General features: G+C 38.2%; 1 protein-coding gene across 2 annotated transcripts in view; it reads right to left on the reverse strand.

The window, feature by feature from the left end:
* sppl3 (signal peptide peptidase 3) overlaps positions 1 to 17,909 on the reverse strand; it is a 41,640-nt gene that overhangs the window by 14,934 nt on the left and 8,797 nt on the right. Inside the window, exon 2 of one of the 2 annotated variants that reach the window (XM_026173990.2) lies at positions 367 to 444. In XM_026173990.2, coding sequence (XP_026029775.1) covers positions 367 to 444 — 78 coding nt within the window. Of the gene's footprint in view, positions 1 to 366; positions 474 to 17,909 lie in introns of those variants that run through there. The other variant, XM_080304322.1, reaches the window with a different exon arrangement.

Below are 17,909 nucleotides of genomic sequence, written 5' to 3' on the forward strand. Positions count from 1 at the left end.
GACTACGTGAAAATTCATAGGGACTGTTTTGTGGGCTGACTGGTAAAACACTGTGAAAATGTTATCATAATTTTGATCATTAATTAAATTATGTCCAGTTTTAATGATAGATTACACCTGTTATTACTGGGATGGGAGAAGATAATATATCCATACAGATTAATCACAAAATATAAATTAGAGAGATGTCGTAATTTTGCTGTTTGCTAATCCAAACAATTAAACTAGAACTTGAGCATTTTTACTGACTTGAACACAAACAAAAAAATTTATTAAAAAAAAAACCAAAAAAAAAACCAACCTACATTTTACTGCTCATCTACTGTAATAGAAACACTAAAAACCCCTTTTGCTATTAACACTCACCTGAAGCTGCCATAGACAATGAGCAGAATGGAAATGAGGAAGGTGGACACCTGACTGGAGTCAACTAGGGAGTACGCCCTATAGAAGAAAGAGAGACATACAAACATTACTTACGGCACAAATGACTACGCATGGACATTTAACAACAACAAAAGCACAACTGTCTCATTATTAACACAAGATTACTGCTATGTACTGTTGAAGAGCAGAAACACATGAATCTGATAATTAACTGTGCTGCTGTTGATATTTATTTTACCACAGCTTAAGTTTTCAAATTCCTAACACTCAGATGCTGTTGTCAAGCGATTATACTTGATGCTTGTGTGTGTTTATGTTCTGTACTCTCCGGTCACAGCTGTCAGGGCAAAACTCTGGGCTCCATTCACTACATTCAATAGTGAACAGCATATAAAAAAGTATTAAATAGACCAATGCCAGCAACCTCAATGACATCTCACAAACAGAACTGCTAAGAATATGAGGAATATGCGATGAGTTTCACTGCTATAGCAAAGTGGCTGCTGTTCTGGAGAGCAGTCTCACAACTGTGATGCTGATGGGATTTGTTTAACTAAAAATACAGTGGTGTGGCCTCTAACACTTGGCATTATTAGACTTGATATTTCATCAGTTTAAATGTTTTTTTCAATAAGTGCTAAGACATGCAGCAGCCAGGAAAAGGAGACTGAAAACAAGTGTCACATGCTTCAAAGTATGAGCGAAAAGAAAACACCAAAGTCTCTCTTTTTTTAACCACAAAGGTTAACAACAAAAGTCAGGATGATGCAGCAGGAGACAACAATGTGGAGGAGTTAACTCGAGTGAAAAACTTAAAAAAAAAAAAAAGAGTTTAGGTACTGCTTTTGCTGTAAAAATAAATCAAACCTTTGTGGTGAAATGCTTCTGCTAGAATCCATATAAATAATAAAGATGTGGTTCGATGACCATTTTTTCCAAGGGTAGCCGCATAAGCAGAGACCACCTTCACTAACAGCCCTGAAACATTACTGAAACTGCTCCTCTAAGGCTTTCAAGGGGTAAAGAGTTAACATTTTTTATTTTGTTGTGTAAAACAGAGTGTCAGTGGGCACTTAAAAGTTCAGAAAATGTTTGAATGTCTTTAACTATTAAATTTATTCATTGCGCCAAATCCAGCTGCTCATTAAGCCTTTCTGGTTTGATCAGAAAAGAAAACAGTGGTCCATACACCTGAAAGTCCTGAAAACACATTGTGAATTCTGTCTTGAGTCTACGGATGTATCCATGTATTTCCACAGTGCTGTTGCTGCGCCGAGCACATTTGAAGTGTCGGAATGTGGAAATTTCAACATCGCTTGAAAAGGTGCCAGCTAGCAACGTCCCTCTCACCGGTAGGCTAAGTTATCTTTAGCCAACTACAAGTTGAATCTGGTAGTTGGAGTTGTCAGCTAAAATACCATCATTAAGAAGCGGCACAACTAATGTGTGCGATGTGCACCGCTGGCCCAGCCATTTATTTTTTAATGCACCTTCTCAGATTAATTCACTGCGTGTCGTGCCCAGGGCTGGACTGGGACAAAAAAAAAAAAAAAAAAAAAAAAAATCGGCCCGGGCATTTTGACTAAAGACTGGCCCACCAGGTATTATAGGAAAAGCCATAAAGCCTTTAAATGAAAACGAACGCTGTTGTGACAGTGATGTACAGTCCTGTTGGTATATGTATGATCTCTATACATTTTACATGAGATGAAAACTTTGGTTGTAAGATTCAGATAATTATTTACTTAAAGCCAGACATTTTAAATGAGAATAAGAAAGAAAAGTATTTCTTTGTGCCCCCCTTTCCCTGTCAATGCCCCAGCTGGCCCCCTGGCAAAACTTTGCTAGACCCGCCCCTGCACAGTTACCAGCTGTCAGCTACTTAGAAAAGGATCCTGGTGTTATTTGTCTCTCAGAAACAGTTCACAACTTCCCTTCAACTCATTCATGTCACCTAAAAGGTAAACCTGTTTCTCCATCACTTGTTCAGCTCTGATGATTCAGTAACATCAGGACATCTCCTGGTTTCATCTTCACGTTTCCCTCTCACCAGATAAGCAAACCGATATCATGACCAGCAGCCTTTACAGCTGTGGCTCCAGCAAACATCAGCTGATACTAGAAATGAATATTACCGTAATTGTCGGGCTATAAGCCGCTACTTTTTGCACAAGCTTTGAACCCTGCGGCTTTTAGTCAGGTGCGGCTTTCTATGGATTGTCCATGATTTTTGTCATATCGTAAGAGGATTTGTTTTGTTTGTTCCGCTTTTGTACGGCACTACGTTGCCTGGCGGAAGGATCAGGGTTCAAGAGTGGTATGTTGGTCACATGTCCATCCGCCAGGCAACATAGTGCCGTACGAAGTAGCGCGAAAAACAAACTTCAAAGTAGCGCTACGCGTTCAGCTGGAGGCGTAAATAATGATAGGCGATAAACTTGCGAAAAGCAAGTTATGCTCAACTCCACCAGTGGATTCTGACAGCGTGGAAAAGTGTGAAAACATCCACGATCACCAACGGATTTCGAAGGGCTGGACTGCTGCATGATGGAGAGGAGGACACCGCCACGGCCCTTCCGAGGGTGTTCGACTCTGACACTGACAACGAGGATTTGTTTGGTTTTGAAAGTGACAACAAAGGAGAGAAGAAGAGTGGATGACGAAGCCATCATGAGCCTGTTCATATCCGACACTGGAGAAGAGGACTTTGGTGGTTTTAGTGCACAGGAAGAAGAGAAAGATGGTGAATGACTGACTTTTCTACTTGTTAAAGTCGTGTCACTGCACTTGAGCCTAAAAGGTAGTCCGAATCTATTTTTCTGGTGTGCTATAGGTTACTGTTATGTACTAGCGAATGAGAGAAGAAGATGGAGCTGATAGCGTAAAGACAGAAAAACTCAAGCTTTGTGTCTTTTTCCATTCTAGCTGAAGTCCGGGACAAACTGTTCCTTTTCAGCTCAATACGAAACGCGTAATAATTTCTCTGAATACGGGACGATCCTGTTTTTTTACAGGACAGTTGGCAACTCTGCTAACAAACCTTATGAATAAAATAAAGTTCACTATCAGTAACATCATAGCACCCAGCCAGCTGTATAGAAACTTCATCATGCTAGCTAGTACACAGTACGAGTTATTGTAACTGACTGTAAAAAGTCAGCACAATGAAAATAAACTACACCTAAACTTGGTTTATACCCGACCCAGATAGACTGCAGGTCATAACTTTCTACCTAAAGTTCAGTTCACCTGACACTCGGACCGGCGGCTGCCTCAGGTCTCGCCCTCCTCCTGCCTCCTCTTTCCCTCATCCACCCACTGGCCTCTGTGAGCTCCGCCATAGCCACCACCAAACAACGAACTTATTTTTACACATCGGCCATCATCTGGCCAATCCACCACCTTACATTGTTTATATCGTTACAAAAACAAACAAACAAACAAAAAAAAGAACCATCGGCCCGTAAAAATGAAAAATCACAATCGGCCCATCGCACAAATGCCCGGTATGCCCTATGGCCAATCCAGCTATGGTCGTGCCATCAGTTAACCCTTCGCGTGCCACACGGTTGCCAACCCCTGCTCTAAATGCACCACTCACTCTTATGTCAATCAACGCTATCCCGTACTTTCATTAGTGCCAGCTTTGCTTGTCTTGAAGTTTAGAAAAGTTTAACTTGGGATTTGCCCACTCTTCAGTTTTTTTAATATACTTTTGCTTGTTGCACAAGTTGAATTCTCACTTGATGTGATCTGACAACTAGTACCAAAAGAGAAATTGTTTAAAAGTGATTTTAGCTTTTGTGAGGCTTCCTAGCCTCTCCTTTTTTAGCTAAAGGAGAAGAAAATATTCACTAAAATACAAGCATTACCAAAAAGAAGGGAAAAAAAAACAAACCAAAAAACTATCACACCAGCAAAACAAATAAAGTTATGAAACAAAACATGTTGAGTTGACAAGGATTATTTAGTGAGTCAGGATGCATGTGATTACTGTCAAATTTACTCAAAGTTCAATTATGGAAGAGGAAATATGAGCTTCAGAGCTGGTATATTACAGGGGAAGAAAGTTCAGCCCTTAGATTTGCTAGACTGTGGTGAATTGTGTAAATAAGCCTCTCTCTGAGAATAAAAGGTGGTTTTCCTGCTGGATTCTACTCTGTAATCAATTCACCCATAGAGACATACAAACCATTGGTGATGTCCGAATAAATTATGGCTGTGCTGTTCTTTCCATGGAGTATTATTTTTTAAATCATCATACTCTAAACATAGCAAAAACAGACTCTAGCTGAAAATGGCAATTTGTGTGACTCCTTTCAGACTCTATACCTGACAATGGAAAAATTGGCTGTGGCAATTTTATCACCATGAGACACATTTGTCCCAGCAAAGTAGCACGGCACCAACAGCAACCACAAAAATGATAAACTGAGTGGAGCAAGTTTAATGCTTGGAAATAAAATAATGAAGTCTGCAGACTGTACCAGCAAGTGTAAACTAACTGGGCAGCATGTCCATTCTATACAAAGGTACAGCATTGTGCATTGTGCATACAAAGGGAACTGGGTCAGCAGAGTTCAGTTAACCATCACAGTGGCCTGTTAAAGAATAAGAATAAAACGAACAAAAAAAAAAATCCCCGTTTATCACTACATAACCAAACATGCAACAGAACAGAACTGGAAAAGAATCTGAATAAATTAATTATGACCACCCTACATCCCACTGAAGCTGCACAATACTGTTGAGCCGCACAACCATGAGCATATGTTCCCCTGAGATGACCGGACCTCATAATGCACACACACCAAAGGAGCGAATGAAACCAATTCGACAGCAGAATCTGAATTGCTAATTTTGCTGCATGTTAAAATGAGAACTCAGGAAAAGCAAGTTATTGATTATGAAAATCAATGAGGCCAATGGAACAGAGTTGAAGGCACACTGGAAACTGTATACTAAAGAAGAGGGTGTGAATTAAAAAAAAGAAAAGAAAGAACTGTACTAATGTTAAGTTCAGGTTTTAGGTGTTATGTTTATTGGTGTAGTTTAAAAGCAAATGACTGGCACATTGAGGTTTTATAAAAGCTGAGCTTGCACTAAATACTAGCTTTGCACCTATATTAGATCCATCAACATCTGAACATCTGAAATTTCACTGTGTGTATAACAATTCCCGATCGGACTGAAATGCATAAGCCAACACTCCAGATAGAAAATATAAATCATGCATTTGGTTCCTAGAATACTCTGTAACATAAAAGATTGTATAGAAAATGTTCTATAGTCTGGGATTGCCACCTATGATCATCTGCAGATCTTGCTGAAATAATGCCTCTGGAGTGGAATCCCCATGTGCTATAGCACTTATGTTTTTCAGTTTTATTAAATAGCCGAGGAACAGATTGAGCACAACAACGCAATAGCCCTCTGCTCAGTCACTATTAAAAATATGATCCACACAACTCAGCCTGAAAGCAGCAGGAATCATAGTTATGCACAATGACAGATGCATTGCACTTATTTTGATAAAGGGTGAGCATGGTTTTAAAACTTCAGATATCCATCTATCCATTTCAGTTTGTTAATCAGTCATGATTAGAGTTCTGCATCTAATCTGGATGTTTGCACATTAAACAGTGGCAGCTGTTTTCAAACAAATGTTTACCCAGGCTTTTATTTTGATCTTCGTCCCATATCAATATGCGGCACATCCTTGACATGCAACCTTATTATGCAGTCAAAAACTAGGCTGGTATTGTAATTTGCCTGCCTTAGTACGAGGTGCAAATTTGACCCAAATCCTACCCGTGTGTCTCCTGTCAAACTCTGGTCATGGATGAGGAATGCAGAGTGTATTTAAAAGTGCTGTTGAATTTAATGTTTACTAAAGAGTAAATGAAATAAAAATATACAGAGAAAGAAATAAGGTGTTAAAAAAGAGAAAACATACAAACACACAGTGTCAGAAACTATATGTGGACTATATGTACGACATTTAAAAGTAATATAATATAGTATCACTTCGTAGTGTTTCAAATGTTTCTCACACTATGACACCTGATGCCAGCAGCTACATCCTCTTTGGTTATTATGAAACAACACTGAATGGATGCAAAAATGATTTCCTTTGCAACATCCTATATTATACACATTACATTTCCGTTTGTGTTGTCAGCACCAGCAAAATGTGAAAGCTATATTATAATATATAGCAATCATAACTAACTGAAAATCTGCATTTTTGAAGCCAATTTCGTGAGCTATACTTCAAGAGCGACAATGAACAAATGCAATCTTGGATGTTTTATCTCTGTAGTGTGCACCATAATGCCTCTCAGCTTTAATTAAATCAAACAATCCTTGGATATTTTTTTGTTTGTTTTTGTTTTTTTAATTAAAGCCAGTAGAAGATAAGTTTGAGAGCAACTCCATAGGTCGAATGTTATAAGTAACAGTTTCCTTGAATTGGTTATTGGTACATATACCGTAATACACACAGTGTCAACACAGATGAAATACTCCAACACCATGTACACGAACCGAGATCCAGTTCATCAACATTAATTGGCTGATGTCCAGCCCAGGAAATATCTACCAGCTACACCCACGTCTCGGCAGCCACCTGTCAGACTATGCTGCCACACCTCCAACAGAATTTAGATTTTGTACAATTCAAACAGGTCAGCTATTAAAACTGGGGGATGTAAAATTGATCCTGCTGCAAAGATGGACATTTTAAGATGGGAGTCTATGAGAGCTGACTTGCTTTTGGAACAAGGTTCTAGTGGCAGAGGAACTGCTGTTTTTGGCCCATGCTGACTTTATTTTGCAGGCCTGAACTGACCCGAATGTAAAGCTTATCACACACACAATATCATGATATAAAGGGGATGCATTTTTAGTTTGGCTGTGCAATTACAAAGATTTATTTTCTGCTGGCATGCAGTTGAGTTGTATAATTATTTTTCCTCCAAACACTGATAGAACATTTAGCATAATGGGCCCTTTATACTCAGTTCTCATCCTTGCGAGTTGCACCGGACGCCAGAAGTGACATCACTTCCATTGGCACAAGCTGCACTTTGGTGTTCTGGTATAATGTTGGGTAACGATAAGAAAATGAAATATAGTGATAGAATATGGGTAAAACGTGCATGTGCAGTGCCTTTGTTTTCATACGCACATGGTGGAAAAAACATGGCGGCGAAGGAGAACGAGAAGGGCGAAAGCGGATCGTTAAATGAAACGGATGAACCAGAATTGGTTTGTAAAAATGCTGCAACTTCAGTGGTGTGGAACTGGTTTAGCTTTCGTCCGTCAGATACACAACAAAGCACTATTTTGGTAGAGCATGCTAGCCGGCCGTCATTATTACCGTGTTTTTAAAATCAATCCTTTGATTTTTCTGAAAATCAACAGTGCCCCTTATTATCCCGTGTGCCTTATGTATGAATTCTGGTTGTGTTTACTGACCTCGAAACGATTTTATGCGGTACACGGCGCTCGAAAATCTGTCAAATGTTTTAGCACCGCTTGATGGATTGGCAGAGCATTACGGCTATTGTAGGCAGGAGCCTCGCAGAGTGATACGTACTGTGCTTCAACATAATATTACTGTATTGTGTGTCTATAACCTCTTTTTAAGTTTTGTGGATATTATACATGGTTATGCTGAGGATATGTCGGCCAATTTCCACTGGAAATGCCTTTTGGTTAAACAGTCAGCAAGGAATTTGCATTTGCACTGATAAATTTTTATATAACTTTAATACACAAAAAACAGCTGCTTGTTTAAGTGAAAATACATTGATACATTGATTTTTTGCACTAATAAAGTTGTGGAGTTGTAAAGTATTTTGTCTAGTGTCAATTATATCGTCAGTTATATCTTTAATCACAAATTTTCAAATGTATATCGTGATAAATATTTTTGATCATATCCCCCTGCTCTAGTTCTTACTCTGCAAAAGTGAAAAAAAGCAAGACCGTTGTCGCTTTCATTTATTCAGTGGTACAGAAACTTCTACTGGGTCTCTGAGTCTGGAACACTAACATACAGTTCACTGTGGAAACGGGACACTAGGACAGCACTGCATCATACAGCATTACAATGGGGGTTGGTATATTTGACTCTAGGTGCGGGTTAAAACAACATGGTCAGTTTGGTTTCGAGCATTCATAAAGTGATAAGGGAAAGCTGACTTTGTTTTACAACACACCAATGAGGTCACTGCTCCACTGTCAACACAGCAAGCAGACAGACAGCTAGTTTAATCTCCCACAGACCTAATTCATATTCTAGCATCGAACTGGTTCGTCTGAATTCTGTGCACAGAAGCCTGTAGAACATGGGTGAGATAGATGAATGGAACATTTAAAAACAAAATACAATCCCGGACTGTTGAGGCCTGGACGGTAGCCCGAAGTGCCATAAGACGTCCTTGTTCGCTGACAGACTAGGTTTTCAATAACAATTCCAATACCATTCTTAATCAAAGCAGTTGCATGTAGAACTGGGCGATATATCGACTTTTTAAATATATTGATATATTTTTAGACGAGATATGAGATGTGACAATATCGTAACGCTATAGTATGTGTTAAGTTAGAATTATACTTGAGGAGCTGCAAGTTTGCCTGTCTTTCGTCCACTTTTGTCTCTACGCAACGTTACTCTGCCTCGCCTCTCTCCTTCACTGAACACAACTCCCCCTCTCCCATCGCTTCACCTGCAGGCAACGACAAGATGGACATGGCAGCTATCAAAGAGGAGCTGGTCGGTAAAAAGTAAACATTTGGAGATTAATGCTACCAGCACTAAAATGGTAATCTCATTAAAACGACGTTAATGCCATAACTGCATTAATGCGTCAATGCGGCTGGACGGCGTCAACACTAGAGCAGGGCGATATGGCCAAAAATATTTATCACGATATATATTTGAAAATTTGCGATAACGATATAACCGACGATATAATTGATGCGAGACAAAATACAACTCCACAACATTACTAGCGCAAAAAGACAACCTTCCATTTATTTTCACTTAAACAAGAAGCTGGTTTTTATGTACATTAAAGCTTTATAAAAATGTAACAGTGCAAATGCAAATTCCTTGCTGAAAGTTTAACCAAAAGGCATTTCCAGTAGAAATGGGCTGACATATCCTGAGCATAACCATGTATAATATCCACTGAAGTTAAAAAGAGGTGCTTTGCAACATTAAACTGCAGTGTGCAGTACGTATTTTTCGGACCATAAGGTGCACGGGATTATAAGGCACATTAAGCGAAACAAAGCAGTCAGATAAATCAAACTTTATTAAACTCATTCTTCTTGCTTCCTCCACTTCTGTACCATTGATTCATTAATGTTGAATTCTCTGGCAGCTGCTCTATTCCCATGTTGTTGCAGTATAGTAATGACTAACCTCGTATTGTGGATGGATTATCTCAGTTGTTCTCCTGACTGAAGTTTGGTCCGTTTACAGCATCCTGCCATGCGATTGCATTTGTCTCTAACCATCTGGAACCTTCACGTTAACTTTTATAAGTGGAAAAGTGTTAGTGTTCGTCCTCCAGCTTCACTATGTTATGCTAGCATAGCTGTGTCGCTAGCGATCACGTAGCACATCATTATATACCAGCTAGCCCAACTTCAGTAACCCTACAAACGTCACTGCTGTTTAGTTTCCTGTCTTCATTTATGTTGGAAGTGATAGCAGAGCTGTATGTTTGAATTTTTTCAGAAATCTCTCAGTCAGAACATGCAATATCATGCTTAGGTAACTAGCGAAACTAGCGAGCTAACTTCCGCTAGCTTCCTGCTAACTTCTAACTCCGTTAAATGTAATAACTTTTGTTTTCATGGATGCCTGGAAGTTAAACTTTATAGTTACACCTGGTAAAGCAGCAATGCTGATCGTTTTATTAAAGATGAAAGAATTTAGACAGTTTTTAACTCTAAGTGATGCTGCAGTGTTGTTTGACCTGAAGCATACGGAGTTTAGGACCCAGATTACTCCCAGATTTAAGAGCATCTTAGTCCGACAAATATGACAATAACAACGGCCGCTTGCATGTTCTGCAAAAAAATGTGCTTTGTCGTGTATCTGACGAACAAACACCAAACCAGTTCCACATCACTGAAGTTGCACCATTTTTACAAACCAATTCTGGTTCATCTGTTTCACTCAACAATCGGCCATGTGCGTATGAAAACAAAGGCACTGCGCATGCGCGTTTTACTCCCATTCTATCGCGATATTTCATTTTCCTATCGTTGCCTAACATTATACCGGTATTACCGTGAACGGTATAATATGGCCCAGCCCTAGTCAACACGTTAACGAGCCAACCGGGCTAACACATTGACACCATGCAGCCCCACGCACGGGGGCTGCCCGGCCTAAAACCCTTTCATTTTCTCAAAAATCGACAGTGTATGAATTCATACAACCAGAATTATGTATGAATTCTGGTTGTGCTTACTGACCGCAAACCGCTTTTATATGGTACACGGCGCTCAGCAATCTGTAAGCTACAAAGCCGCACCACTTGATGGATTGTTGGAGCATTACGGCTACCGTAGTCAGGAGCCTCGCGGAGTAATACCTACTGTGCTTCAACGTAATATTACCGCATTGTGTGTTTGTAAGGACCACAAATGGCACCAGTTAAGAGACATGGTTACAAAGAGGATTTCAAACTCCAGGCTGTCAGTCACATAGTAGAACACAATTGTGAGCTTTTTGTTATGCACAAAAACAACATTGTTTTATTTTATTTATGGAGAATTATTATTTAATAAATGCTGATAATTTATTTCTGAGTAATTTTTTCATGTACGCTGTATATTAATAAAAGTGCCTGTGTGAGATCTGGGACACAGCTTTGACTACGAACTCACTTTTTGTTCTTACTTTAGGGATTTAAAAAAAATTAAAAAAATAAAATATCAAGATATATATCATATATCGCCATCCAGCAAAAGAATATCGAGATATGAATTTTGGGTCATATCGCCCAGTCCTAGTTGCATCCAGACCTGACCACTAAAGGCCAGGTCAACAGGCCACAATAAAGACTTTTGCTACTGTGAGGTATAGTAGCAAAAGTCTACTATTGCAAAATGAACATCTTACTCAGGTCTGGTCTAATACACACACACACACACACACACACACACACACACACACACACACACACACACACACACACACACACACACACACACACACACACACACACAAAACAGAAAAAAGGCAAGTCTTCCAGGACTAACATTAATCTTGCGAACAAGTTTTCCCATCAATTACATTAAGCGAGGCACTGGGTGTTTGACTTCCAATTAGGTAGCATTTAGTGTCTCACCTTTATGATCAATTATGGACATTAATGGACTACACCCAATATAAAAGGACACATTTCCTCTGCATTGGTACTGTAATGAGTTATCTTTCCATTTTGTGTTTGTTTGAGAATTTAGCATTGAAATGGATCTTGGTCAGATCCAGGCGGTTCTGGTCAGGCTTCATCTCTGGTGTTACAATCCGACAGCCCATCGTTCATCTTAACGTAGCAAAGATTGCCTCTAGGAGGGGTTTACAATTTTGGAGTCCAGTGACTAGTAAGCAAAAATAATAATGAGATCAAAAATACATTCTTGAATTAATCTTTTTTTTTTTTTTTTTTTTTTTTAAACAAAAAGAGAAAATCTCCTGCAAAAAGACATGTTTTAAAGTTTTGTAACTGCATGACGTATGCTAATGAAAAAATAAGTTGAATAACCAACTAACCAAGAATCTATCAGTTTGTATTAAGACATCAGGGATAATACTAGCTGTTGCACATACCTATTAAGGCTGGCCTCAACATGTAACAATTTTACTCATTTAATCAGCACAGATGACCACCATTAAAATTTAAGCTTGATTAGGCGCCTGTCTCTCCAAATTAAAACAAATTGAGCTTTTCAGCTCTGAGAGGTTATCTTAGTGGTGCTTCTGTTCAGGACACATCCAACAGGTGCCTTAGTAGTGTGCCAAACTCAGGTCAATGTGTGCTCTTAAATAGAAAATTCAGCAGGATTAGCTCTGTCTATACAGCTGTAAGATCTACTGAAGAAGCCCTCAAAACTCCTTAAGATTTAACAGGATTATTTAAAAAGTGCAAAAGTCATTTAACCCTTTAAGACCTACTATAGAACCAAGTCCGCCAGAGTTATCTTTATATTTTTGCATGCAGTAGTGCCATTTTTGGGAGCATTTCAAGTTGCTATACATCAATATAACCGTTATAGCCCAGATTTTAATAATATGTATGCATTAAGTCTATAATAACTACATATATTACAACAAAGTGCAATAAACTACAAAAAAATTGATAATACTTTTTTGGGTTTTAAGAGGTTTATCCCTCAAAATTGTAAATACAAAAAAGTTGCACAAAATAGTTTCTAATAACAGGAAATTTATTTTGAGTGTCTTCATAGTTTTATGTTTGAGCTGCACCAATTTTTATATACTGCTGGAGAAGTGAAAATAAATATTACAATGCAAATAAACACCATGTGCATCAAAATAAACTATTTCCAGCAGTGCAATTTGAGTTCTAAGCATCCCAGAAACTATTCAGAAAACTATGAACTCAAAAATGACTTTTAAAAATTATTGTGCTAGCTTACGTGGTTCTGGTTCTACAGGGATTTAAAAATAATTACGCAAAACCGAGCATACCCGCTCCGACCGGTTTTAAAGGGTTAAGCATCATCGACTTGTACTGTAGATAAGTCTTAACAGGACTTTGTATTTATCTCTTTAAAAACTAGGTTTCCAGGTGTAAAGTTTCTTCTTTAATTTTTTAACTCTATTAACTTTTACTAAGGTATTCATTCATTAAAATAATCACATTAGTGTACATATGAACAATATTTTAAAAAAGTTTGTATTAAGATTATTTAAAAAAAAAAAAAAAAGGTGCAGGAAAAGTGCTTCAAACATCTAAAAGATGAGCTTAAACATTGCAAATACAATCATTGCATTTGCATTTAACATTCCATTAATGACATTGTGCTTTTAAATATTGCTGAAGATTTTGTGCTGTGTATAACACTACACACGTGCAGTATTAGATCAGTTTGCCAAGTGTTACATTAGCACTGCTAGCAGCAGTTATCCACCTTTCCTGTTGGCCAGCATCTACATATGTGCCTGTGCAGAATGTGGTTACACACAGCTTCAGTCTTGTTTATGTTAACTCTTGTAATATCTAACGTATAACCACTCATCTTTCAAAGCATTGTAGAACCGCACTAGTTCTCACAGCTGTCTGCCTACTTTCCATCACAAAGAGGGAGCAAGCACCACTGCCTGCCCTTAGACGGAAGACGAGATATTACAACCAATGGGTAATTTTGGATATCAATAAAATAAGAATCACTTGTTTACCTGACAAGTACTTCTGGTGCCGACTAGCAAAAGCAGCAATGTTTAAACATCTAGTTGACCAGATGTTTAAACATTGCTGCTCTTGCTAGTTGGCAAGAGCAAGTGTTTTAAATCCAGACTCCAGACTGAGCTTTCCTTTCACGACATGCAGTGTACAAGCATTTAAAGCACCGGCACCCTGACCCTGGAGCTGTGACGTCAAGTCTGCATTTGTCAGTTTCAATGACCCCCACATACATTAGGTGGTACTTGATCGTAATGGAAAATGGCCGAAACAGAGTAGGGTTGAGTTGAGCAGGTAGTAGTGAAAAAGGGCTATAAGACTTTAGGTTAGCATGCCAAACCTGAAGTGTCAGGTAGAAAGCTTGTTCTACAGGTTTGTTCTGAGAGAGAACATATGTTGACATAAATCCACACACAAGTTGATCTCTGCTTTTCTCTCCTTTTGTTTTTTGTCAACTATTAAATGTGTCAGATTGGCACAACTAAAAGAAAAGTTCTATTTTTTAAATATGCTGTAAATTTGATTGGATATGACAATCAGCAGACATGCAATGTAAAGTCTAATGTTTTAGGAACAAAAAGCTCCAGCAAAAAGCAAAAAAAACAAAACCCAAACTTCTTAGTTTAAACAAATAATTCTTTACAAAGATTCTGCTGTACATCCCTTTACACCTACATGCTGCAGCATTATGTTATTATTTTGGAGTAAACTTCATAGTTCTTGCAATTATATAAATTACAGTAAAATAGAAGTACCATCAGGTCCTTAACTATTTGTACTGGCTTTCCACTCAAGTCTTGGGTCTTGTGGCATCTCTACACAAGGACACACTAATTACATGTGCAATAAAATATTCATGTTGCATATCATAGTGCCCCATCTTGCTATACAATATAGTTACGCTTCAGACATACAGATATTTTTAAAAACACGCAGGCACTCGTAACTCTACCGCAAATGTATCTCTGTGGTAAGTGAGCCTGTAGTTTGCTTCAGTTTTGCCTGTTAAACTGAGCAGTAACCCAACTTAAATCTTATGATTATTACGAGCGCCACTATCTTGTCTTCATTTTTCCTCAGCTTCCTAATCCTGTCCCATATTAATTTTTTTTTCTAAAAAACCCTGAGCCTTTATTGCCTTTTTACTCTCATTTGTCAGTAACAAAAAGGAAATGCATGGGTACTTGAAATATAATATAACCTATTAATATAACCTTGAAACTATATGGCAATATCCCAAAAGGTTGATTCTGTTCATCTGGACATTTCGTCACCCACCCAAGTGACGAAACGTCCAGATGAACAGAATCAACCTTTTGGGATTTACTTACCTGGATGATTGGGCATGCGTCAAGATATATAGCATTATTTTTTAACATTTTAGCCTGATCCACAATCTGAATTGACAGAAAAGTATTTTAACTAACTGAAAGTGTTTCAAAGATTAGACAGATGGATTCAGTTTTAGCATGGTGGCTAGCTAGTTAAATTCCTCAAGTGAACTAACTTGCTGAGACTCACACCGTTTAACTTGACTGCAAGACTGCACAGGCCTGTTATGCATAAACAGCACTGCACTACCAATGATACGCTGGCATTCAGGTAACTACTTGTTACCTGAATCATCCTTAACATCCTCCACCCTTAGGTCACACTGACACAGAAATGACATATGACTTGGGTGTAGGCTATGTCAATTATGGAGAGATGGTACTTTCTTGGAGAACTCAAAATGTTTCTGACATGTAAATTCAAGTATTTCCTTCTAGACACTTTTTCATTGTAATCTACCCATGTCTATACACCAAGATGGAAGCCTACATATTTCAATTTAAAGGAACCCTATTGAACATAACACTCTTCTTCACTGCAACACCATCCAAGTCATCTCAAGGAAAACATACCTACGGGGCAATTTTTATGCCTTTGGAGAAATTTCTCAGACTTGGAAGAATTCAAAAGCATGACAAAGGAGATGAAATCATGATTTAATTAAGGAAAGTGCCATCCCTCCATAATCGTCAGAGCCTAATTCCATGCTTTAGTATCTTCAAGATATGAACTGCTTAAGCCTTAAAACCTTAACAGAAAAAAAATGAAAGAATAACTTTCATCACTGAATTGAACCACTATCATCAGAAATCCAGGGACATAATTAACAGACACTGGCACATCTTAAAAGCTGAACCGTCACTAAGTGGAATCACTGAGTGGAATCACTGAAATGCCTCCTCTCCTATCATTTCAAAGAGCTCAAACAATAAGCAATAATCGTGCACACAGTTTTCAGGCCAGCAAACCTAATCACACTTGGCATCACCTAAAAGGAAACTTAAGATGTTGGTAAATGCAGACAGTGTAACACCATTTCAGATATATTTTACCCATCCACATATTGGTAAAACGTTCCTTATCAAACAATTCATAAACTAATCTACAGTACAACATCAGTAATCTGTATTCTTGAATGCCCCAATGGTCAAGCTTACACTGAAAAAACAAAGAGCAGTCAACCAGTGAACTTCAGAACATATTAGATGCATGCATACTGGGAACTTGGAGTAGTTACAGCCAAACACTACCAAGAAGCTAAACATCAGTCCCTTGCCACTCTGCATTTCATTGGATTTGACTTCTCAGAAAGAGGTGTATTGGGTCTCAACACTCAACACAATGATGCCTGCTGGACTGAATGATGATTTTAGTTTAAAATGTTTTCTGAGAACAAGTTTATATAAAAATACAGAATATTTACAATAAAACTAATAACCCAAGACATAATCATACTCAGTCATATATATCACTATATCATTAGTTTGTTTTCTTTAATGCTCTAACAGAAAAAAAATGCCACTTATTACCTTTGAGTACTTGACACTGGACACAAATAACTGTGTTATCCTCCTAATATTTTATTATTAGCCATAGCTGCTAGTTCCTAGCTTAATGATGTTGGCTACTGTGGCTATTGGTTAACTGCTAATAGTGAAATGGCTACTGTTAATGTGATCTCTGGCTTTGTTAACATTTATGAAACCGTTTAACAACTTTGCTGTCCTCTCAAAATTCGACAATGCTCAGCAATAAAGTGTTGCTGAGCATTGTGTAGTGGTCATGTGTTCGGCAAATAGTGAGGTGAGGAATTTGACTGGAGGCAAAGATGGCACTGTTGCCATCGGTACTTTTGCTTTATCTAATCAGATCTGTAATTTTTAGCTTATTATTATCTACGTATTATTTTTTAAACAACTTTACTCAAAAATATGTGAATTTACAAGTAATTCAATTGCTGATGGCACAAAACTATTTAACGTTAGTTTCCAGAGGAATGAGATGTAGTACTCTTCTTGCAGTCATCTGTCAGCAGTATAGTACTGCTGACAGAAAGAAACATTATACCAGAGGATATACAGTAGTCATATACGTAAACACACACACACACACACACACACACACACACACACACACACACACACACAAAAAGGCCAATACAGTTTTACTGCCCCCTTTGGATATTTTTGCTGCCACTCTTCCCACCCACAACTGGGCTGCTTAAACTAAAATAATAAGTTTAATAGCTTTTTACCAATATAGGTCTTGATTGTGATTATAAAAACGAGCACTGTTGCTATCAACTTAAGAAAAAAAAATTAAAGCTCAGGTTAAGTGAAAGAAAATTAACGGTCTTAGCTAGGGCTGCACGATTAATCGTTAGAAAATTGCGATCTCAATTCATACTTATGTGCGATCTCATTTCCAAATGACAACAATTTTTTAAAAAAAAGACGATGATTGTACCGCATTTTGATCTGGGTACAATCTGCAACAAGCGCTCACTCTTCCTGCTCAACAAATGACAAGGGCGGAGCCTTATACCACGTGATACAGAAGCTGGCTGCTGAAATTGGCAGGGAAAAAAAACAACGGAGAGCACGTCAGGGATGACAAGAAAGTGACTGGAGAAAATTTGTCCCGGTCAACCACCCAAACATCAATAACAGGAACCTTATGCAGCGCTTCCCTATACACGTCGAACTCCCGCAGGCACAAAGAAATTATGGAAGC

The sequence above is a fragment of the Astatotilapia calliptera genome, chromosome 7, assembly GCF_964374335.1.
Source record: "Astatotilapia calliptera chromosome 7, fAstCal68.1, whole genome shotgun sequence".
Taxonomy (NCBI): domain Eukaryota; kingdom Metazoa; phylum Chordata; class Actinopteri; order Cichliformes; family Cichlidae; genus Astatotilapia; species Astatotilapia calliptera.